The following is a 23,533-nucleotide window of genomic DNA, read 5'->3' on the forward strand; positions in this document are numbered from 1 at the left end:
GAAAAATACATACAGCAGTGGGAAAGTGGATGAAAGTGACATGTCTGGCTGGGATTGGGGAGGGGAATACCGGCTTCCAAATATCAATGAGCAGTCCTTCGTTTTTTTCTCTCTCTAAATAGACATGTAAACTGCTATTATCGGTAAAATGAAGGCCAATGCAACACTTGGAATTTCTTATAACCCCTGGAAAGGTGGTAAATGACAGTCAGTTGGCAGGCAGTATTGGTTGAGTAAAGCCAATACCAACTTGTCTGAGGGGTGCTTTTGAGAACCACAATGGACGTGGATTGCGACACACACTCGAGGAAGGGACGAGGGTGAAGAGATCCATTCATTCTTTTAGATATCTCATGAAGATAATTGTGATTTGTTTTGGATAAAGATAAGGAATATTACTCTTTTACATTCCCTCGAAGCCTGTCACCATGTAATATGTCCTAACCTTTGTGTCATTCACCCAAGATTACATGCTTTGCTTTTGTTTTTTTTTGTTTTTTTTTTCACTCATCTGTTATATATATATATATATATATATATATATATATATATATATAAGTTTCACTCCTCAATTTAAATTATTCTTAAATATTCTATGCTTTATGCGATGTGCGGGGAATTATATGGAGAGAATATTTGATATATGTCTAAAAATAATATATATAAAATTTTAAATATTTTTTATTTTTAAATTTAATAAATTTAACTTACTTGTATTATTATATATTATTTTTTATTCATTTAATAATATAATTAGAGAGATGATGCAACTTTATCCTACTTTTTATCTAATAATAAATAAAATGAGATAATTGATAATTTGACTTCATAGAAGGAAGGGTTATGCTTTAAAAATTATAGTGCTTAGTTATAACAATGATTAACTGTTAATTTTGTTTTAACTTTATAAATATAGCATTATTTAATTATTATGATAAAAATCAAATATAAAAGGAAGAAGACGAAAAGCAAGCGAGAAGATGAAGCCTCCGTTTGGATATAGAAATACTTTTAACTCACCTCACATCATTTTATCTCATCGTTATAATTTTTTTAAATTTCCATACAAAATATAATAAACAATTTAATTTTTTCAAATCTCAAAACAATAATAATATTAAAAAATAATATTCTAATAATATTTTATTTAACTCATCTAAAATTATTTCATCTCACTATCTAAACGAGCCCGAAGTGTTATGAATTCCTAAAATTTAATATTTAACATTTATTTATGTGATATTTAGAATTCTTTCAAATTTAAATGACCAAATTATAGGATTATGCTATATAAATAAATAGGATAATTTGATAATAATTAAGTTAGTTTACAACTCTATTTGTGTAATATTTATTTTAATAAAAATATATCTATAAACATGGGAAGATTTTGAACATAAGGGTTTCCCAACAGAAAGGGAAGAAATAAATGAGGAAGGAGCAAAGACTCGGACTTTGAGTGGTCAATACTCGTTGTTTCTCAGTTTTCAGCTCCCTTTGATCCCCACTTAGAGAGAGAGAGAATCATTTTGCTCCCAAATTTCCAATTTTACATTTCCCAATTTCGGGAAATAGAGGGAGGGATGGGGGGACGGAACTGGAATTAAAGGGAGGAGCTTTGATTCTTGTGGCGAGTGTAGATCTGGGTATGTGTCTTCTTCTCATAGTGGTGTCTTGCTCTGAATATATTTGCGTATGCATATATACCCAGAATTCATATATATTTGTTTCTGCTAAATTTTGGTTGTTTCTTTTACTTGGCATGTTTAGTTCTTATTCTCCTCGTTGTTCATCATCGTAATTCCCAGAGAATATCTTTGCGCGACTTTCGTTGAATATAGTCTGTCATTCATGGCAACTTTCGTGGCAAACCCTAATTATTTATGTATGTCAAATGTGTGGACACTAGAATTTTTTTTATTTTTTTTTAATGGTCTTTTTCCTCGCTTTCTCTGTTTTCCTTTATTCCATGCCAAGTTCTTCTAGCTTTCTTCGTGTTCCTCTTCTTCACAGGTACGTGGCCGGCGCCTATTGTTTCTTTATATTCCTCTGCCTCCAAACACTCGCTTGGACAATATTATCCTATGTGTAAGGAGCCGCGCCAAACTAGTTCTATAGCATATCCCTTGGCATGGATATAGAATATTCACGTCTTCGTAAATTAATCAAAAGAAGGTGAATGTTCCTATAAATTGGCTTAGAGAAAAAAGAAATGAAAAGAACGAAACAAAAGGGGAAAAAAAGAAGAGGGAATGGTGATGTTTTTATCTTTCAGAGTCGCAGATAATTTCTGGCAATCACTTAAATACAGATGTTCGTCTTTTAACTGTAGAGCAAGTTTCCCATTTGTCTTAGGCATTATTACTTGTAAAATGCTAAACACAACCGGCTGGGGGAACCGCTGGGTAAACACTGCCCTCATGGCATAGGAGAAATGGTGCCGTTTAGAAAAACTTCCTTTTGTCCGAAATCCCCCTTCCCCAAGCACAGCATTTCGAAATCCCCTTTTCCCTTCTCACTTCGTCTTCCCCCGAAATCCCCTTTCCCCCCTTCCCTTCGATTCTGCAATTTTCTCATTTTTCATGTTCGAAGCGAAACATTCCTCCCTCAAATTTGTGTTCGAAGCTGAAGAAGACCTCTACCTCCCTTCGAATCCCTTTTCTTTGGCAAGAGCTTCCCAACCGTAATGATGCCTGCATACTTACTTGCATTTGGATAGCAGCTCCACAGGCTCAATTGGTTTCTAAGAACAGAATTTGCAACACTCCTTGTATCTCTAAATCTCAAAATTCTGCAGATTTCAGAAAGTTCCAAATTAGAACTCCACACATTTTGCAAAAACTCATGAGCTTTTCATTTTTTTAAGAAAAATTACAATATTAAAAGTCTCTCAATGATTCTAACCCTTGGATAATTGCTAGCTCCCCTATTATTTTTGGATTACAAAACAAATTGTAACGGGATACAAAGTAAGTTCAAATTTTGAAACTTCTAGTAATAACATGTAGCTGCGAAAGTTTAATCGCTGGGGAGGAGCTTCTCAGACATGGCGTGGCCGGATCCGAGGTCGTCGATATTAAACTTGTTCTTGAAGGTGTGGGCATCGCAGTTGTAGGTGAAATTGTTATTGGCAGTTGGGAGCTTCTGGAGGCATTGATGCGCTATGGAATTGAAATTACACTGAAGCCTCTGGAGCTTCTGGAGGCAGTGGGCATAGTGAGTGGAGAAGAAACAAAATGCATCAAATCCCAAAGTTTCAGACGATTGCTTTTCTATTTTTTTTCTTTTTAATTTTATGCTGACATCAGCCGGTTATACAGTGGTTGTACGAGCCAGTTGTATCTAGCAAAATTCTTATTACTTACTCTATGTTGGACAAGAATAACATTTTAATCATAAGGTGAGGAAATTACATAGATTACTTTGGAGTATGATATCTCTTTTCTTGTGTGTCTCATGCTGGAGCAAATATAGACGCTATTCAGCTCCAAAATAAGTGGATGCCCCATCATCCAATAACATATAGTGCTGCTCTTTTCCATTTTTTGTTCAGTGCTTTCAAAAAAATTTCCCAATTTGACTTGTGCATTTCTACTAGCTTGTAAGAATAATTTCAATATCATTACTGTTGTTTCATGACATGTTTAAATTTGTGAGTTTAAGAAAACATCATCCTCTTCAATCATTCTTATTTTTCCAGTTTCATGTTGTAATATAATACATCTTGAAAATTTCTTAATTCTTCATGCTGTTGACAGCTTCCCGCTTTTTGTTAGATGAATGACAGATGTATCAGCCGAAGAGTGTTAATAATTTAAGCTTAGCCCGAAAAACCTCGTCAGTTCATGGTCAGCATTTAGATTGTGTTACCAGCGCAATGGACCCAATCAATGGAGCGAACAATCTTAACAAGCCGAGTCTTGCCTCGAAGCAACGCTTGCGTTGGACACATGAGCTTCATGAACGTTTTGTTGATGCTGTTGCACAACTTGGTGGGCCAGACCGTGAGTCACCTCAACCTTTATATTACTAATTGGGGTTTATGATTTGACATTGTTGTTATGTTTCTCTTAGCTCGGAATCTTTATTTGGCAAGATGAAGGATTCATATTTCAAATTAGCCTACTTATTCTTTGGGATTCAATGGATCTACTACTGCTCAATGTGCTCATGTTGAGCTTTTATAACTTTTGTTTTTTACTTATCAAAAAAATAAAAATAAAAACTATTTTATTTTTGTACAATTTTGTTTGAATCTATAATGCAAGATGCTATAACCTAATAAAGTGGGAATCTTAAGTTGTTTTTTTTTTTAAGTTCAAAGTGATGAAGGCTAGGAGAAACAAAGGGAAGTAACAGTTTTTGCTGTTCTGGTAATTATTTTTCTGGCCTTCTTTCTTGCATATTCTTTGCTTTCACTTCTCCCTCTTCAGAAATCTTCTCAATTTTGTGTTGTGACATCAAGGCTCCGTTTCCAAAGTGGGCATACAAACTCAGAAGGATTTCTTATGTATTTTATCCTGTATGTACAAGTTGGTTATGAGGGAAACGGTACTCTTAACTCATTTTTGGAACATTGTGCAAGGTTGTTGATATAGAATTTGTGCAAGTTCATAAAAATCTAAATCAAATGCTCCTGAATTTCTGTTGGAGGAGTACCAGAATTTCAATAGAGAAGCTCAATAATTCCTATGCAAATCATTATGTCTGTTGGAAGTTTTGTAAGGGTTCTTTTTCTTTCCTTTTTCTGGGTTCCTTTCCAGGAGCTACTCCCAAAGGCGTCCTCAGAGTAATGGGCGTTCAAGGTTTGACAATATACCATGTCAAAAGCCACTTGCAGGTATATAAAAGTTTATCTTCCCCACCCAAACGAATGTGGGGGGTGGATTTGAGGAATTCCAATGTTAAGAATTAATATTCCCATCTATTATTTCTGTTGACTCTGCTTTTGCAATGCATCCAGAAATACCGGCTTGCAAAATACCTGCCTGACTCCTCATCTGATGGTAGGTTAACTGACTTCAAATTTTCAATGTACATATATTGCACAAAACATTATAAATATGTTCTGATTTAACAGTGCATTGGGCAGGTTCTCTATGATGATAAACATAAAGATTTATGATCATTGTTGCCTCACAGTATTTTGTTTACTTATTCTTTGTTAAATTCTGATGCAAGGGAAAAAAGCTGATAAGAAAGAAAGTGGGGATTTGCTTTCAAATTTGGATAGTTCATCGTAAGTACAGCTGCCTATTTTACCCTGTTTCACTTCAGTTAGGAGTAGATAAGTTAGTCATGCCATGATATATAAAGCACACACATAGGCGATTAACCAGTGACAACTCTCACATTCTTGGTGCAAAATTAATCAAAAAACATCAAAAATTGTGAAATTGCGATTATATAAAAAAACATCTAAATTGATCCAAATGGCTTGTTATTTGGATGTTTGGCATGAGAAAGAATGGGTTCTTCCTTTTTGCAGTGGGATGCAAATAACTGAAGCACTCAAGCTGCAGATGGAAGTGCAGAAGCGACTGCATGAACAATTAGAGGCATGTTATTTCCTTGCTATTAGTATTTAACTAAGTAGTGCATAATTATTTAGCTTTTCTTTCATCATTACCTTCCTTATCATCCTGTTATCTGGTTGTTTAAGGGAAAGAGAGAGCCATTGACCCTGCTAAATATAAATTTGAGTAGGAGATATCAGGCTGCAATTACCCAGTTTTGTTTTTGGTGCCCTACTGCAATGGGGCATCATGGGGTCTAAATTTGCTGAACTCCCCCACCAAGAATGTGATTTCTGTACATTTGAACTACAACAGGTTCAGAGACAGCTGCAACTACGTATAGAAGCCCAGGGCAAGTACTTGAAGAAGATAATCGAGGAGCAACAACGACTTGGTGGAGTTTTTTCTGAAACATCTGATTCTGGGGTCCCAGGTCCAGTATTGGGTGACAATTGCCCGGATTCCGAAAACAAGACTGACCCAGCAACCCCTGCCCCAACTTCTGAGGCCCCCCTACAAGACAAGGCTGCCAATGAATGTGCCCCAGCCAGCCTTTCCATTGATGAATCCTTCTCTTCTCGTCATGAACCATCGACTCCAGATTCTGGTTGCCACATCAGTTCCCCATCCGAGAGTTCCAAAGATGAAAGATTGATTAAGAAGCAAAGAGTCCTTACGGGTGGATCATATGCTAAATCAGAAATGGTGCTTCCTCATCAGATACTTGAGTCAAGCCTGAGCTCCTCGTACCCGCAGCAGCCACCTTCCATTTTTCTGTGTAGAGAGCAGTTTGAACCTCCGTCTGGTATATCAATCAGGAATGATGATCACATGGAAAAGCTTGCAGGCAGTGAGCTGTAGTTTTCCCCTTGTCTCTGTAGTTTTTTCAGGGATATATCTCTAATTAGGTCAAATAACTCTGTCACAAATGTTCTGGGATGATTAGATTTCAATATCAAGACGCTAGCATGAGAGAGGATGTTGGTTAAATTTAGATGATTGTTGTAAACAGGTATTGGGATTCAGTTCAATTATCAGGTGCTATTTGTAACATCGACCCCCAAGTTTCTGAATCCCTTGCAATTCAAAGGAACTACAGCAAAGAATTGCAGGTACGGTCAAAACATTGTATGTTTCTTTTTACATATTTAATGACTTAATTAAAACCCAAGTTGCCAAAACTTCCAGATTTCTCATTTGCTAGAAGCTTGTAATAAATACAAAATGATGAGAGAGGCCTTAAGTTTATGGCCATATGCTTCCACAAACAGGTGGTTCCAAGCATCTTAGCAACGTAGCTTGGTCTGTAACATATCAGATTTATGTAGAAGGGCTGAGAACAATTCAATCAACATGAAAGACACTAAACTAGAGGACAAAGTGTTAATATTTATATAATTAAATCTATTTCTTCTCATCAAATTAAGCTTTCTTATCAAATTAGTTTTTGAGACAAGTGTGATTCCTCACAAAGGGCACGAACAAAAACCAAAATCGCCCCTTGTGACGAGTCTTTAGCAGAAATCAGACCAAAGAAGAGGCTAAAATAACCAATTGCACTGTGGACCAACCGAAATGATGTCTGTCCACTGTCCAGCTTTTTTGAGCCTGGAAACTCCTAATGCTAAGAAATCCCTTTCCTACCCAACATCTATAACATTTCCATGGTGCGTGCATTCCCACCCCCACATGACCAATGAAACAAACTGTGCATGAGAGAGAGAGAGAGAGAGAAGGAGAAGAAGAAGAAGAGATTTTATAAAAAAATAAAACCCATGTTTGATGAAATGACACTAAGAAATCATACAACACTCGTGCTTCAAGGCCAGTTAATGAGAAACGAAAAGGAGACTGCCTATATTAGTTACAAACACCATTTTATGAAATGGCACTAAGTAATCATACAACACTCGTGCCTCAAGCACAGCAGTCATAAGAACGATGTCTTCGATGGTGAAAGCAAAGACACAGTCTTTTGCTTAGGGCCCCTAACTTTCCAAATTTCTTGCTTATAGCCTTCTTCGGAACAATTATAGTATTCTTCTTCTTTTCCTCTTTTGTCAAGTCTGACGATTTTTGTTCCATGCTCTGAAGAGGTGTTGCTAACACCTCAAGAGTAGTCTAAAATAAAAACAAAAAGGACAACTTGTTTATCACCAACACGACAAATAGCAAAATTTGAGCACATTAGGCATACAGATGAGTGAAGAGTCAGTGGGTGTCTCTGAAATCATCATTCCTAACACCCTGCATGATATACTCTTTCTATTATGAGAATTTTCAGGCATAAATGCTAGGTGGGATCCACTGACTGGAGGAGCCTTACAAGGTTGTAGACTTCCTCCATCTTAGAGATTAGTCTCTCTTCTTGCACCGCGATGTTTGTTTTTCAACAAATAGATGAAAAGTAGGCAAGGAAGGTGATGATGGAGTTCAAGCTCAAGTAGAGATTTCTACAGCATAACCCCACAAAACTGGCTGCTACGCAACTTCTTCCTGTTGCCACTCTAATTAGAGACATCCATTGGTAGCAAAACCACCTGAGCAATGGACTCTTATTTATTTATATGACTGGAGTTGGAAAAAAGAACACAACGTAATGATTGCATTTTTTTTTTCATTCTATCCCACATGGCCATCTGATGCAGACCAAAATTAAGGATGAAGCAGAGTAGCTGCAACCATTCCTGGCCCAGACTTAATGAGGTCCAGATACAAGCACATACTGTAAGTGTTCACCTATAATCTAATACAAGTTATTACCCATTCCAGGATCAACTGGATGGCTATCAACAAAGAGGTCTTGGTCCACATGGGCAAAACGTGTTTCCTTTGCCAACAACCCAAAGTTTTACAACAAAAAATTGTTCTGGATATGCCTCAAGATGACGAGACTTGAAGCAGTATGTTCAGAAAAAACAAAAGTCCGTCAGGAAATGTATGCCAACACATGCATGAGAGAGAGAGAGAGAGAGACCTGATGGCCATTATCAGCAGCTGTGCAGGCTGCAGAAGATTCTTCATCAGTGCCTCCTAAAGATGAGCATCTTCCCCAACTTTCTCTATTTGAGCTTGTATATGAGCAACATTCTTCATTCCGGCCATTAGTCTTATCCTGCAAAATCATAACTGCAAAGTTCCAGTGAAACTATAAGGAAATGATAAAACCCAAAATCAACAGTCAGACTCCTTTTCTGCTTCATGTCATGTTTTATGGTCTCGGCCTTGCTAGGAAAACAAAAAAAAGACATACTAGAGCATGATGAGTATCAAAGAGAAAGCTCAACTTTAACTTCAAGTGAAGTACTATCATCATTAAGCATGATTCACTCAAACCAGCAACAAGCCAAACCATGTTTGTCTATCATGAAAATAGATCAAACAACTTCCAAGTTTTCATGTATAGTGCTAAACAAAATCACCTGTAAATGTGACCTCTCAAGACTGCAAAGGGAATTATTTTCGTTGACCATGGAATCCTGCATTATGATAGCACATAAATAGTTAACAAAACATTCTAACACAAAAAGGAGAAGCGAAAGAAGTCACAAAACCAATAAAAGAAGATGCATACAACTGTAGTCACCGGTGCAAATTCAGAAAGAAGTTCACCCACAAACTTTGAGGCTGAAATGGTATGAGGAGCAGAAGATGAACCCCCAGCATTATTACCCACAGAATGAAGTCCAGTGATTATCTCATATAGTAGGCTCTAAAAAGAAAAAAAGGTACAATTAATCGCCACAGTAGATATATCACAATGAAGGAAAAAAAAATCACAGGGCAAGTAGCCAATGCATCAGGATGACATAGAGGGGTAGAAATGTAATGAAGAACCTAAACAGTAGCTCTATTTTCTTTTCCTTGATCCCAAAATAGTTCTCCAAGGAAATATTGATAGTAAAGTCATACTTACATGAGGTGTAATATGAATCAATTAGAATAGGAGAAGGTACAGAAGACAATCCAAACAGAGTGTACTATAAAAAATGATTGAGAAGCCAGATTGAAAATTGCATATAAATATTTTAATTTCTATTGATCTCATACTCCACAATATGTAATTAAAGCTCTGAACACTGCCTGAGAACATGGTTTCCTCTACAAGATAACAAAGAAAAGATAAACATAAACTTAACAAAACCAGAGCATCAAGAATTCATGAAATACCATAACCAAAGGTTGAAAAAAATAAAAAATAAAAAAAGAAAGAAAGAAAGATCTAATCACCTTGTCAGTTAACCCATCCCCCCGACCCCGGTGGCTGTGTTCTTCCAAAACAGCAGGCAAACAAAGCAGGGGAAAAGTAGCAATGCAACTAAACCTCCATTCAGTTTACTAGGATGCCATATGGTTACAAATTCATGCTAAAATTCAATGATTCCATGGCCAGGAGCATAGAGCTGACCTAGAAAAAGCTTGCATATGCAATAAAACTAACAATCAAATTTACCAGGATAACACTATAAAGTTTCTTAAGGCTAAGGAAATCACCTCGTTTAAACCAGCACCAACCTTCAAATCCCCCAAATCATAATATTTCTCTAGCTTACTCAAATGAGCCATAGAAATCTGGGGAGGGTGAAGGACATTGCAGAAGAAAATGGAAACAGATTCATAATAGAACTGTGGTCGTGAGGAGTTGTGATCACCCTCAAATTTTATAATATTTTTATCCCCCTGCACAGAATCAACATATCATCAAATATTTCTCAAATATGAGAATAGAAAATAGAAATTTGTCATCAGCAAAAGAAAAGTATCTTTGTAAGACGATACCACATAGGACTTAAAGACGAGGTCAGAATGATGGGGTTGAATGAATTTGTCATCACTAGCGTGTCCAAATAAAGCAGGAATATATGTTTTGGGTGCAACCTGCCAGAGTTTCAGAACATCAAAACAATAAATAACTGGATAAAAAGAGTTTGTTATTAAGTATTATGCAAGGAAAGAGCACAAATCATAATTCAGTGTTCTGAGTTCACATTGAAAATTGGTATATTAACAAATTTAACAGTAGGCCAAACTATATAGCTAATGAATACAATATCCTTGATTACCTATCAAAAGAAAATATATCTAATGAGCCTATCTTACAATTTCAACTCAAGAAATTCAAAAACATAGAAGTACCTGTAAGCAATTAAGATCCATAATATCAAACTTTGCCTTCCTTTTGATTACCTGACGCATATACTGCACTGCTATCTTAACCTGGTTGGAGAGGGAAAAAATTCCTGTGAATAAACAAGATATAGAAGCATATCAAATCAACTTCTAAATCCAGAAACCAAAAATCAAGTCTAATGACGTTACACATGCTCACTAGGAATAAGGCTAATAAGCACCCAGAGAAAGCCATGCTCGCTCTGAATATTAGGTCAATGTGTGTACCCAAACCCTCACTAGGTACATGTACTATTCTGTGGGTGAAAGACAAAGATGATAACATTTACAAACTACAAACAGTGTCAAATGTCTATGTGCACGCACACACACACACACTCCCATGGGGGGAGAGAGAGAGAGATTACAGTGAATTTAGGAAGCCGTATTTTGTACACATCCACAAGTTCAATCATTAGATCATATAAGTTTGAAAAGACACTATCCAACACTATTCCAGCTATAGAGGGGTCTTCTGCTCCATAAAGAAGGCTGCATTATGTCACAGGAAAGCTGAAAGTTAGGTGTGTCAGGAGCTTATGAAAAAATTACACACAACTCTAATATTTAGTATCTCATAAATCTTCCAAAGAAAGAAAAATCCAAAGCTGACACACATTTCCAACATGATGGCAGGCTGAGAAAACTAAGGGACATAAAAGACTCAAACACTTGAAAAAGAAAAAAAACATCTATAGACCCACACGAACCTAATTCATTATATGTTGGGAAAGACAAGTACCTAGTGACTGCCCCCATAGATCGTCCCCAAAGACCAATCCGTGATATTTGTTTGTTGCTTCTTAAATGCGAAACCACAACCTTCAGGTCATCTCTCTGACACAAGGAACACATTTATAAGCTTTATAAGCAGGAATTCAAGTAGACCATAGATAATGATAATGAGACAACATACCTCATGCCAACCAAGGCTGACATAGTCACCATCAGACAACCCTGAACCCGAGAAATCAAGAGTAAAAACAGTTATACAGGACGGAAGAAGAATTGCCGCGGCCTCATTTGCATCTGCCCTACATCCACTGCATCATACACCACATGAGCAAAATCAGTAACTTACCTCTTAGTGTGTGAAGCACCGGTCAATTATAAAAAAATTCTTCCAGATATGAACTGGACAATATCAATGAGAATTTCCCATAAATATCTTCCAGACAAGTAGAAAAGCTAATCATTTTAATATTCAACAATCCATACTTATGATACAACATAAAGAACCAGTACATGCCTGTTTCCATGGGAGTATATAACACAAGGAAGAGGAGTATCTTCAGGGAATGGTGAAGGTAGATAATGACTACACAGCAATGTATGGCCCCTCGCATTCCTAAGCTGCAAATATTGCGAATATATAATCTAGCAGGGACAGAATTCATTATGAAAAGGACATTGCCACAATTTAGTGAAGGAAACTATAGACTGCAACTTCTGGTGATTGATGTGTATACTTGCCTTCAAGTCTTCTCGTTTGTACGTTCTTCCCGCAAGAGTGAAGTTCCTCTCCCAAAGATACTGATCTGGGTTGTACTCTGCCCTGTATATCCAGCATTTCAGATACAGAGAATCGATATCCAGAGTACGACCAAACTTTTGAGCAGGAGTTACAATATACAATTTACACAGTTGGGTTTTCTTATAGAAACAATTTTTTTCACTTAAGAATTTAAGAAACTGATTTGACTTTACAATTGCTTTGGGCTTCCCTAAATAAGAAAACCACGCATCCCCTCCCTTCCCCAGCGCACGGCAGAAGAAGAGAAGGGCAAGCTTGTTATCTTTGGATAGAATCTAAAACATACAGACTCATATGCTAATCTCAGCAAAGCCAAAGAACTGCTGCAAAGCTGCATCTTGAAGTAATTCAGAATTTTTTGGAGGCTCGTAGTTTCCTTTTCTTTGTCCATGGAAAAATTGTCAGGGAATAAAAACTCCAGAAACCAATACATAACATCTTATATACGCAAACGCAGAAACTTTCTCAAATAGTTCCAAATACACACTTATGATCTTGGGGTTTGTTGTGATGAGGGAAAGGATTTATAGTTTGGAAACTGAATTAGGGAAAGTGCAAATTTTGGTAGCTGAAACAGACAATTCCAGGTCTTAGAAACTCTGAGCAGCATGCCTTTGATAGGTGATTAAAAGGGTTTGAATCGTTTGATTTTGGTTTGATTTCGGGTAGCAAAAATGAAGAAAAGAGAGAACTTTGTTGATGTTCAAGGAGGACTTTTGATGGTTTATGAACTCATACAAGTGTCTGAATGGCGGTATTTTGTAAAGCACTAATGTACTAAACCAAAAGAAGAATGCAAAGCTCCAATCTTCTATTATGGCCATAGAACATGATCTATTTAAAGAAAATTGTGTCCATGCTATTTGATTTTCCAAAATCCTTTTTCTTTTCTTTTTTTTTAATCACTGAATGTATTTGTAAAAAGCCTACCAACTAACTGTTGGCTTGACTCCATGAGGTTGATGGTAAAAACGGTTTATAGAACTTTGAAACTCAAGGCACTGAGGACTCCAATCAATGAGATGCTCATTCAACCCTTGAAAAAGAAAGCGGTTGTTTACTTTATTAACTTTTATTATTATTATTATTGATGAAGCGAATGCTTAGACAATGAGCCACACATAATAATTTCAAGTACAACGTCTTTTTCAAGAAAAATAATGCAAGATAAACGGAATGATAATTGAACAATTATTAGAATTGTAATTTGATAAAAACAGAATAGAGGATAATAGAAAGTGAATTTGACATTCTAAGTGGTTTACGAAGGAAAGGAGCGACGTAATATACCTGGGAGGGCGAATGACAAAATTGATGAATTGATCAATCATCTTGCTTCCGAAAGTTCCCTCGTGGGGAATACAACTGGAGCGGTCAGCGGAGATTGCCGCGACAAAGAGCAGACTTCAGCTCAAGTATCCCAGCCGTGTACCAAGCATGCCAGCCCGGAGCGACAGAAATCGCAATCACCCTCAGATGGAATATATAAGAGGAAGACTATTCAATGCATTCCAAGATCCAATGCTGGAAGCGCAGCTGGAAATTAAAGACATTTCAGAACTTGTTAGAGAAAATGACAGAAACAAAAAAACCCAAAACAAGAAGAAAAAGAAAACTCGGAAAGCAAACTTCATGGGGTCCCTTTCTTCCGCATTTTCAGATCTCAAACCCAAAACTTAGTTAAAAAATGTAACTTTAAAGTTAGAAGCCCCTGCATTGTCTCTTTATGCGTTCGTTCCTGTAACCCAGACAGAACGATGTGAAAAAAACAACAAACGCACAAGAGACGAAAAAAATTACCGGTAACAAATGCGAAGAACAAATAAATAAATTGAAACTGCTTATTTCCCCCGCCCGAGGCCGTAAAGTGCCTAAAAAAACCTTTTGGTTTCCGAAGAGCCAAAAGCTACTAAATTAATTAAATTATAGTTCTAAAACAAGTCTTTTCTTTTACTTTTCCTTACTGGGTTGGGGTTCGGAAGCTAAAAATGAAAGAAGACGCATGGACAGACAGTGAGCACAGGCAAACTAGTGACAGAAGGTCCTTCCCTTCATTCTCTGTCTGTTTTTGTTTTTTTTTTTTATCTTTTCCTCCCTTTTTAAACTTCAGATCGACTTCAGACCGTTGCTCTACAGTCTTACTTCACCCACGACAGAGGCCCAGGACTTTCAAAATCCCAAGAACAAAAAAACAAAAATTTAAAAGAACGAGGATTAATTACATTTTGTTCCATCAATTTTCACTTAATTTATAAGGTGCTTTCAAAATTAATAATTATATTAAAGTAGATCTTTAAATTTTTAAAACTTCTCAAACTCTCTTCTGTCTATCAGTAGCATCAAATCTAACAAAAATTTATTGTAAAAATATAATTTTTATCTAATTTATTATCATTGACTATATAAAATATAAAATAATATATGCTATTAATTAATAATAAATTAATCAATGACTATATAAAATATAAAATAATATATGCTACTATATAAAATATAAATTAATCAATGACCATATAAAATATAAAATAATATATGCTACTATATAAAATATGTAATTAATTGATAGCATATATTATTTTATATTTTATATTTTATATGGTTAATGATAATAAATTAGATAAAAATTACATTTTTGCAGTGAATGTTATACATATAAACAGCACTGTAGTAAATTTCTATTAGATTTAACGCTGCTAGTAGACGAAAGGTGGGATTAGAAAATTTTGAAAGTTCAAGTGTCTATTTTGATACAATTATTAGTTTCAGAAGTACATTATGAATTGAGTAAAAGTATTAAAGGACAAAATGTAATTAATCCAATGAATAATAATTAATAAAACATAAAGAAATCCAAAAAAAAAGGGTCGGGCGAACTTGACTTGAGCCATCTAGGCAAACTCCGGCAGACTACATTTGGGTGGCAGGTACAGTCGAGGTCGGTTCTGTGGCCGTGCTGCCTATATTGCAAACCAAGGCACACTACATTGGGTGGAAAATTTAGGCACAACTTTTTTTACGAAGATTTTTTTTTTTTTTTTTTTTGTGTAAATGTAGGTTTTTTAAAATTATTTTCGAAAAATGACCTCATAAAATGATTTTTGGCAAGCTTTGTTTAATTCTTAGATTTTTTTAATAGTTTTAGGATTTTTACATTACTTTTAACTTTTGACAGGGATTTCGATTTCCTATTTAAGATTCATTAAGACCAAAGTATATCTGATGTGTCTTATGCATGTAACTTGGGTTGTAGAAGGATCGAGTTATTCAATAAAAATTCAAACTCAAATGGGATAGATATAACTTGAATTGCTTGAATCTTTGTAAATATATATATGTTTTATTCCCTTCCTGACAGGACAATTATGTATTTACCACTACATTTGTTTATTTAATATTGCTTTGCTGTATCTCCTAATGGGAGGATTGTGAACTACATGCTCTTGATTTTCTCTGCGGGATTGACTTTGACATGCTTATCTTTAGTACATTCTTCTTCAGAACCCTCCACAATTTGCAGGATAACGCTTTCTTCTTCTGCTTCAAGTTGGTGCATACATTGCTCATAGGCAGCCACCAATTCTGGATTGAAGATGAAGTCTTCACTGCATTCACTTACAGTACCACGAATTGGTAAAGAATAACTACCAAACTTCGGAGTGGCATGAGATCCAGGAGAGTAGACTTGACCCCCAACATGAAGCCATTCCCTAAGACTTAATATTGTTGGGAGTTCAAAGTTTGGTGGGATTCTCAGTGATTCTAGCTCCTCGGATATTTCCTCTCTTTTAAATCCCTTCCCAAACATGCGTCCTTCTTGACCAGCACCCTCAAACAAATGTGATTCCTTGGTTGAGCTGGAGCTACAAGGAGATGGGATCACTTCTCGGTTTTCTTGACCTGAACTTGAGCTGTTGCTGTTAGGACTTGTTATTGCCACCTTGGTTTCTACTTCTGATCTCAATCTCATTAAGTCTTCAGTAGTGTACTCAAGTACCAAAGCTTCATCCTTTAAGCACAATTGTTTCATTTCCTGCAAACCAGACTCTTCTTTGTCCTCGGCATAGTAAGATTTCTTTGATGAGGTTTTGGAACCAAGAGGTTTCGTGTTGGTATACTCCTGCTGCATGTTGGAACCGTAATCCTTGCCATTGAGCCATCTTTGCTGCACACCAGATCGTATATTTTCTAACATTGCATCATATTCTTCTACTGTGTGTATACTCCTGCTGCGTGCCATGCCCTTATAACGCCTATAAGATTTATCTTCCTTAATCCCCTCAGTAACCTCCACAGCAAAGGAAGACACTCGATGCTCTGGAGACCAATGACAACTTCTAGACCGCCTTCTGAAATCAGTATCAATGGATCCCATTACTTTTGGAGCTGGCTGGGCATGCTCTACTACTCCTTGATCTAAACTTGCTATCAACTCCCATTTGTTATCAGTCTCAATTCTAGCAGGTTCAGTGTCTCGTTTGGAACATGTGTTTGAATTGGAATCCCAAGATTGGAGTTTTTTGGCTACCATGTTAGCAGTGCTGACAAGAGCAAGATAGTGGTCGCTGCCACTAGAGGACATGTTTGGTTCCTCCAGCACAGGAATGCCATTGGCTCTCTGCAAACTTTGATTTTTCCCTTCATGAAAACTGGTTGATCTGGTCACGAATTTTGAAGAAATGCATCCCATTTTGAAAGGCAGAGCCCTGAATATGACCCAGAAACTGGATCATGAGAAACGGGAAGATGCAAAAGAGAAGGATTCAGTGATGAGGCATGCTCAAAAATGTGGAGAACAGGAAACATAAACCATAGCTTTGAAAGAGGGAGGAGTGGGGAGACGTGCACTGACAGGTGAAGATGAACAAAGCAATTAATATAAATACTATAAAAGTATTAAGATCTTACCAATTGATTCTGCTCTGCAGATTTTGATAACAGAAACCCAAACGAAAAAAATCTCAAACCAACCTGCAAATGAAAAGGGAACTAAGGAATGTTTTCAAGGTGTACACTACAATGCCCCAGACGTATACAAATGAGGAAATGGCTTGTTCTTGTCTGTTTAGGGAAAAAACAAACGACTGATAGCAGCATCTTTGAATAAAAGGTCGGTACCATCCAGCTATGACTTGTCTTCTTCCCATTACTTAATGCTCAATTCTCTAAACTGCTGGAAACAAGCTTCGCCAACAGCCCATATTTTAAGGACAGTACGTTTTTTCCAGAACCTCTAGGAGAGATCCGGACGCAGCAAAGAGGCCCAAGAGGGGGGGAAAAAATAACAAAGCAAGTGAAAATAGCATATCCCAAAGATAAGCCGCATACCTGTTGAAAATATGACGGAAACCTCTGTTGTTAAAAGGTTTGCTCCAATCGATCGACTATTAGAACTCCTACTTGTTGTAGGTCAAAATTCTCTTGCTCGCCTCCAACCTCCTCTCCCTCTGAACTTCTGCAAAGCTTGGTCAGCTCTGTTTTGACTGTTAGACATATGTAGAGTACTGAATCCTTGATGTTAGCTTACTTTCGAAGAAAAATATGGGAAGTCTCGTATCACCGTAGCTTCGTGGTTCTGCGGCAGGCTGGTTGGCTGGCTGGCTGGCTTTAGTCAAAGGAGGACATTGGGGAAAAAGAATTGTTTATATTAAAGGCATCTGAGACTGACCCAGACAGAATACAACAACAAACTTTGAAAATTCTATCACCTAAAACCTAATTGATAATTGAAGGATCAGGATTATTCACTGCCATTGTCAAAAAGAAGATTTATTTATTCATCCTCACATGTTAAACATGGTTTTTTTTTTTTTTTTGGTTAACCCTTTTCAGTACTAATGTATGAAAAACTTAAAAGCTGCTGCCATTTTTATAATCAAGGTCGTTGAGCAACGTGTATCTATCACCTTGTCCAATTATGTAGTAGTAGATGAAATTAAAGAAAGAAACAAATGTCAATAACCAAATGGGATATGTTTTTCATAAGAGTAGTGTTAGCACTGGCTTTGGCTTTTAAAGTTTGAACTTCTAAATTTGAAGAAATGTAAATAAAATAATTTACAACTATAAGCTATAGTCATTTTATACTATTCATCTTTAAAATTAATATTTTATTATAAAAATTATCCCAACTGTTTTGATTTTCAATTTTTATATCCTGCGATTTTCACTTCACTAGAACGCCCTTTCACTTTCATTTTTATGTTCAATTTTGAAATGAGAAAGTCTATTTTACCTCCCTAATTTGACACCTCTATTTGACCCCTAGTCAAAATTTATTTTTTTATTTTATTTTTTTTACTTAGTGGTTAAGGAAGTGATTTTAAGTATATTGGTATATTTTTTTTATTTTTTAAATATATTTAAATATGTTAAAAAAATGTGAAAAGAAAAAAGAAAAAAAAAGTTACGCTGGGCGGTATGCCCAGCGGTCAAAATGGGGCGGCATAGTAGCCGCCCCCTTTTGAAATATGCGAAGGAAGAAATATTATTATTAATTAACATATAGGTAGTGTAATTGCAAAATATGAAAAAAATAAAAATATTATTATATTATTATTTTGACTAATTCAATGTAGAGTTAAGGCTAAAGAGGTTTTAGATTTATAAAAAGCATGTACTTTTCATCAAATTTTAAAGATGACTTTGATAAAACAAATGCTAATGGTCACAGTCACAAAGAGACTATACAAAAGTAAACATACAAATTGATATGCCTTCATATGATACGTTAGATCTATTTTACAAAAAAAATAATTTTCAATTTGTATATTTACTTTTATAGAATCTATTTAATGGGAAAACATTTCTCTTTTTACAAATGTTTCACGTTCTAAGAACGAATACTTGTTATAAAAAAGAAGATGATTAAAAAACTTAAAAATGTCATTTTTCTAAATAAAATAGTTCCGTCCAATTCACTTGAAGAATCGGATCACATCCTCAATCTAATAAAATAGGATGAAATGAAATGACATTCCATGAATATGTGATTATCTTCCAATATGTTTCAAGTGCATTGGGGTTTAGGCTACAAAAACAATTCCAATGAAAGCGGGTGAAATTGGTCAGCGATTACCAGGCATCTAATTAATCATTGACTTTTGCTCTTTTCTAAAGTTCGTTGCTGCATGTCTTAAAAGTCAAAGATGTGGGGGGCTCCTCCATGGGTAAGAACACGCAGTACCTAAACAACCCATTTGTGGGTTTTGTTAACGATTGAGGACTTGAATTCATTTTCTCAATGCCTGTGGAATTGAACGGCAAAATTTCATTTGTGGGAAGAAATTGCAGCAGAGTTACACCTCACTTTCCCTGGCGTGGAGAGAGAGAGAGAGAGAGAGAGAGAGACTACAGCTTCAGATATTCCCGGAAATTCTCAGGAAGTGGCACCTCAGAAGTCGTCTATTACTGGAAGTTATTCTCATATCGATTCATCAAATCAAACCGTAAGCAATAATATTAATAATTCTCATGAGACACAAGCCCAGACTCCTCTGCACGGTTATTTGAGCACATTTGGTCGGTCATTCCAGGCTAATCATCATGGTTAGGTAGATATGTGGAAAGGCATTCTATATCAACATAATTCAGCTTGACATCATAGGTAGATAGGTAGCTTTTCAATACAACATAGTTTAAACTTGGTACAAAAGAGATACCCTATCTAGGGCAAAGGTGGAGAAGCACACCTGAATTTATCACTTACCAGCTAAAATCATCAGGATAGGAAGCAATCAACTGCCCGACTGCCTCACCGCCGGAAAGCATTTCTTTCATGTGCCTCAGACCTACCCTGTGAGTAATGTGTTCGGCGACGGACACTCTCCTCAATTGTTGAGCTTCCCCCTTTCTCAGCACCATAGATACTTTTCTGAGCAGCATCCAAGAAATTTCTGCCACCAGATGTGCTAGCCCGGGTAGCTTCTCGTGCATCATCCTCCTCAGCCTTCCTCAAACGTTTCCATCTTTGTTCCTCATGCAATTCAGCATCCACTTGCATCTCCCGCAGCCTAGCAGCCCGCTCTTCTTCTGAAAGCTTGGGAACAACATTGCGGCGCTTGTAGTGTGACTCAGTCCCATCATGACGGCTTGCTTCATGATACCTTCTGCTTTCCCTTCCCCTTTCTGCAACATCAAGATTTCTCTGACCTTCAGAAGAAAATTTTTCTTGCTCCGACTTGTCACGATTCCTCTTGTTAGCATCTCGACCATTATTGTTTGCAGTATTTGGGCCTGACAAGCCACTGGATGATGACTCTTTGTATTTTGAGCCCTTGTGGCGATCCTTCTTACTTTGGCTCTCTCTTTTACTAGATTCATCTTCAGAAACTGAATGCAAATCAGAGTTTGAGTTCTTGTGTCTGCTAGTCTTCGCTTTCCCCCTTTCAGCAGCATCATTTTCCGAATCAGATCGTTGTCTAGAGGATGAATGCTTTTTATTCTTTGAACTGCTATGATGATGCTTCTTCTGGGGTTCCTTTTCACTATGTGCCTTCTTCTTGTGTTTTTGTTCTTCAACCTAATTAATGAAAAAATAAAAATAATTGAGCACAGAAGCACGATCAGTAACAACTTTAATTGGAAATGTGTCGAGAATAAAGTCTATCTTTAATTTTACTTGCAGCATTTTCTCAATGAAATTTAAACTATTGCAGCTCATACATTTTCCAAAGGAAATCCTCCTCCATGACATCAGTTAAATTTTTTTTTTCCCTTTGGACGAAATAATCTATACCAATATGACGGCACAACCTTCTTAAAGCGATAATTTAAACCATTGCAGCTCATACATTTTCCGAAGGACAGTTCGCCATATCTGTCATAAGCACGTTATAAATAAAACTTCACCTGAAATCTCTAAATGCTAATATAATGTCAACCAATGAACCCTTCCCAGCACTACTCATCATAGATCCATCAAGAATCCTAAAAAGAACGATCACAAAACCCATCTCCCATGTGGATTTGTACAGTAATTAGGGTCAACAAGGCATGACCCATTCTAACACCCTATATGAGGCTACTGAAACATTATTATCATCTGGTGTACTTAATAAATTTGGGAAGTGAATGACAGAGGAGTCTATCAGCACCAAATCTGCACCTTTCTACTACCCCTAACTCTGGGGAACATAGGGCAGAATACCTCCTTAATCCATTCAAATTATCTTCCACAAACCAACCCCATGAGGTCTACTAACTTGCATTGGGCCAAAACCACCTAATCCCATCCAATATTATCTCTCTAGCACCAGCCGCCTATTTCTTTTAATTGCAAACCATTATTGTAATTTCCAACAATCTACATAAAATTCAATAAATTATTATATTTTTTATTGGCACCGGGTGTCCAAGAACAGAGTCCCGACTAATCCCAGGGGTGCACAGGCCCTCGGCAAAGAGTTCCCCGCAAATGCACCTCGGGCAATTCAAGGGAAAAATCCCCCAGTCCGATGGCCCCTAGAGATTGTTTGCACCCAAGGGGACTTGAACCTTAGACCTGAGGGGAGCATACCTTCAAGCCCAAGGCCTTCATCACTTGAGCCAACCCCTAGGGGTTCAATAAATTATCATATAACTGCTTGCCTAGGGGAAAAAATCATTTGAATTAACACTATGCAGTTCTTGAGTCATACCAGACCGGACAAATTTAATCAATGTTCAAGATGTAATCTTCCATGCACAGAAGCAAAAACAGTGGGAAGACATGGAGAGTTGGAGAAACTGTAAAGCTAACGCGTTGGTGTGGATAAACTGTGGGAAGCAAGCAATGAAGAGAATTATAGACATAAGAATGTACATATCTAAGGGAAATTGTTATAAAATTAAAGAGTTGGGAGGCTAGAAACTTAAACAAGAAAGGCAATCAGGCAAAGATTTCAAGCTATGTCTTCGACAGTTGTCTAGTGTCACCGAGACCCATCGACATCATATAAATCCTTAAGAAACATCTAATAATATCACTTATGAGCACCGTATAGACAAAGATGCAAGTAGTTTAGTCAATTTAGCAAATTAAGATGCGCGTGATAGCAGAAACCATCGGAACAAGATGAGAAATATATTCAATATGGCTCAGAAAAGGAGAAGATTGATGTTCAATAAAAAGTGAGAGCATGTCGCTGATAAAAAGTGAGAGCATGTAACTTGCTTGTTGAAGGTTCTTTCTAAAATCTAGTACGACAAAACGGCAAGTCACTAGGGTTTCAACAGCTTCCAAAACTTGCTTTTACCAGAACTCTCCCGTCACTACCAACAACTTATCCTAGATCCAGCGAAAGCCTAGGCCTTGTTCTCCATCCCTCGGCACTGACAAAGAATGATACACTCAAAAGGAATCTATCTACCTTGTTTATAAACCCAATACGGTTCGTAAGAATAGAATCGGATAAGATTTCCGCTTTCCAAGCGGAAACTTCCCTATCATATATTTGAGAATCTGGGTGGCCTCCGATTGACAGCCTATTCCATCCCCCAAGTTTGAAATTCGAATTGAGTCAAAGGACATACGGATTTGCGAATGTTGGCCATCTGGACGGGGTTGTTCTTGATGCGGGAAAGGGCTTCTTGCTCACGCTGTCGAATCATGAGCAAAGGATCGGTATGGAGTTTCCTCCAGGCATCGTTAGCAGAGTGAGGCTTCTCTTCGAACAAAGCACCCGGCACGGCCGAAGACGAAGACGATGCCTTGGCAGTGTCGGAGGCTTCCGCGGCAGTGCCAGCCTTGGGGAATGCTTCGAGGGCCTTGAATCCATCGGAATTACTACCCTTACCCACAGCTAATCCCGAATCGTACAGAAATTCCAATCTCTCCTGCTTACTGCAAAATTACCCAAAATTGTAAAAAAAATAAATTAAAAAAATGCAGAGATTTAATCGATAAAAATAGTAGAGAGTGGATTATAATAATAAGAAGAAGAAGGGTGGGATATTTAAAAACGTACGGAACGAGGCCGGCCTGCTCCTGAAGGAGACGAAACTCGGAGCGTTCCCTCTCCTCCTGGATCTGCTTGCGGAGCTCATCCAATTTCTTCTGCTCGGCGCCATGCTTTTGCTCGGCCTTCCACACGTTCTCAATGTTCCTGAGGCTGCCCGTGTGCCATCCCTTCTTGTTCAAGAATTTCAATGCCATGCTCCCTCCCCTCTTACTTGCTTTCTTTCTTTCTTCTCAATATTTTCCCTCTCAATCCAATCCCCTTTTTCTCTCGCTGCGTATCAACAGACAGAGGAAAAGATGCATATATATTATATTCTCATCCATCAAATAATAATTGCCGAAGCAAAATATGGGCCGAGTCTACGACTTACGTAGAAA

The 23,533-nt window shown here is 37.0% G+C and overlaps 3 protein-coding genes across 23 annotated transcripts; 1 reads left to right on the top strand and 2 right to left on the bottom strand.

Moving 5' to 3' along the window:
* The first annotated feature begins 1,375 nt into the window (after positions 1 to 1,375).
* LOC121267481 (myb family transcription factor PHL7-like) lies at positions 1,376 to 6,567 on the top strand. Of its 10 annotated transcripts, none has more exons than XM_041171360.1 (9): positions 1,394 to 1,646; positions 1,771 to 1,885; positions 2,014 to 2,088; positions 3,777 to 4,004; positions 4,764 to 4,840; positions 4,964 to 5,006; positions 5,182 to 5,239; positions 5,489 to 5,558; positions 5,832 to 6,567. In XM_041171360.1, exons 4-9 carry the CDS (start codon positions 3,788 to 3,790, stop codon positions 6,375 to 6,377), a joined length of 1,011 nt encoding a protein of 336 aa, XP_041027294.1. In that variant the 5' UTR covers positions 1,394 to 1,646; positions 1,771 to 1,885; positions 2,014 to 2,088; positions 3,777 to 3,787; the 3' UTR covers positions 6,378 to 6,567. The 10 variants fall into 10 exon arrangements, with proteins under 10 accessions (XP_041027302.1, XP_041027294.1, XP_041027296.1 ...); XM_041171362.1 differs by having other exon boundaries at positions 1,809 to 1,885; positions 2,014 to 2,175; XM_041171359.1 differs by having other exon boundaries at positions 1,809 to 1,885.
* On the bottom strand, positions 6,261 to 14,326 carry LOC121267479. 7 transcript variants are annotated; one of them, XM_041171356.1, is made up of 14 exons: positions 14,174 to 14,326; positions 13,510 to 13,755; positions 12,159 to 12,240; positions 11,935 to 12,038; positions 11,602 to 11,728; positions 11,428 to 11,522; positions 11,054 to 11,177; positions 10,653 to 10,733; positions 10,296 to 10,394; positions 10,011 to 10,196; positions 9,091 to 9,228; positions 8,939 to 8,995; positions 8,494 to 8,631; positions 6,261 to 6,391 (listed from the first exon to the last, which is right to left on the bottom strand). In XM_041171356.1, the coding sequence occupies exons 2-14, from the start codon at positions 13,548 to 13,550 to the stop codon at positions 6,344 to 6,346; spliced, it is 1,320 nt and encodes a 439-aa protein (XP_041027290.1). In that variant the 5' UTR covers positions 13,551 to 13,755; positions 14,174 to 14,326; the 3' UTR covers positions 6,261 to 6,343. The 7 variants fall into 7 exon arrangements, with proteins under 7 accessions (XP_041027290.1, XP_041027285.1, XP_041027286.1 ...); XM_041171351.1 differs by lacking the exon at positions 6,261 to 6,391 and adding an exon at positions 7,255 to 7,637; XM_041171352.1 differs by lacking the exon at positions 6,261 to 6,391 and adding an exon at positions 7,255 to 7,637 and having other exon boundaries at positions 14,184 to 14,322.
* Positions 14,327 to 15,493: 1,167 nt separating this feature from the next.
* Positions 15,494 to 23,452, bottom strand: LOC121267485 (pre-mRNA-splicing factor CWC25 homolog). 6 transcript variants are annotated; one of them, XR_005941015.1, is made up of 7 exons: positions 23,163 to 23,450; positions 22,729 to 23,038; positions 19,922 to 20,737; positions 19,295 to 19,369; positions 17,545 to 17,931; positions 17,125 to 17,187; positions 15,494 to 16,922 (listed from the first exon to the last, which is right to left on the bottom strand). XR_005941015.1 is itself a non-coding variant. In XM_041171373.1 (4 exons), exons 1-3 carry the CDS (start codon positions 23,348 to 23,350, stop codon positions 19,970 to 19,972), a joined length of 1,266 nt encoding a protein of 421 aa, XP_041027307.1. In that variant the 5' UTR covers positions 23,351 to 23,450; the 3' UTR covers positions 19,165 to 19,369; positions 19,922 to 19,969. The 6 variants fall into 6 exon arrangements, 2 of the variants coding, with proteins under 2 accessions (XP_041027307.1, XP_041027306.1); XR_005941016.1 differs by having other exon boundaries at positions 15,494 to 16,940; XR_005941018.1 differs by lacking the exon at positions 17,125 to 17,187.
* Between the last annotated feature and the right edge of the window lie 81 nt (positions 23,453 to 23,533).

Source organism: Juglans microcarpa x Juglans regia, chromosome 5S, assembly GCF_004785595.1.
Source record: "Juglans microcarpa x Juglans regia isolate MS1-56 chromosome 5S, Jm3101_v1.0, whole genome shotgun sequence".
NCBI classification, from domain to species: domain Eukaryota; kingdom Viridiplantae; phylum Streptophyta; class Magnoliopsida; order Fagales; family Juglandaceae; genus Juglans; species Juglans microcarpa x Juglans regia.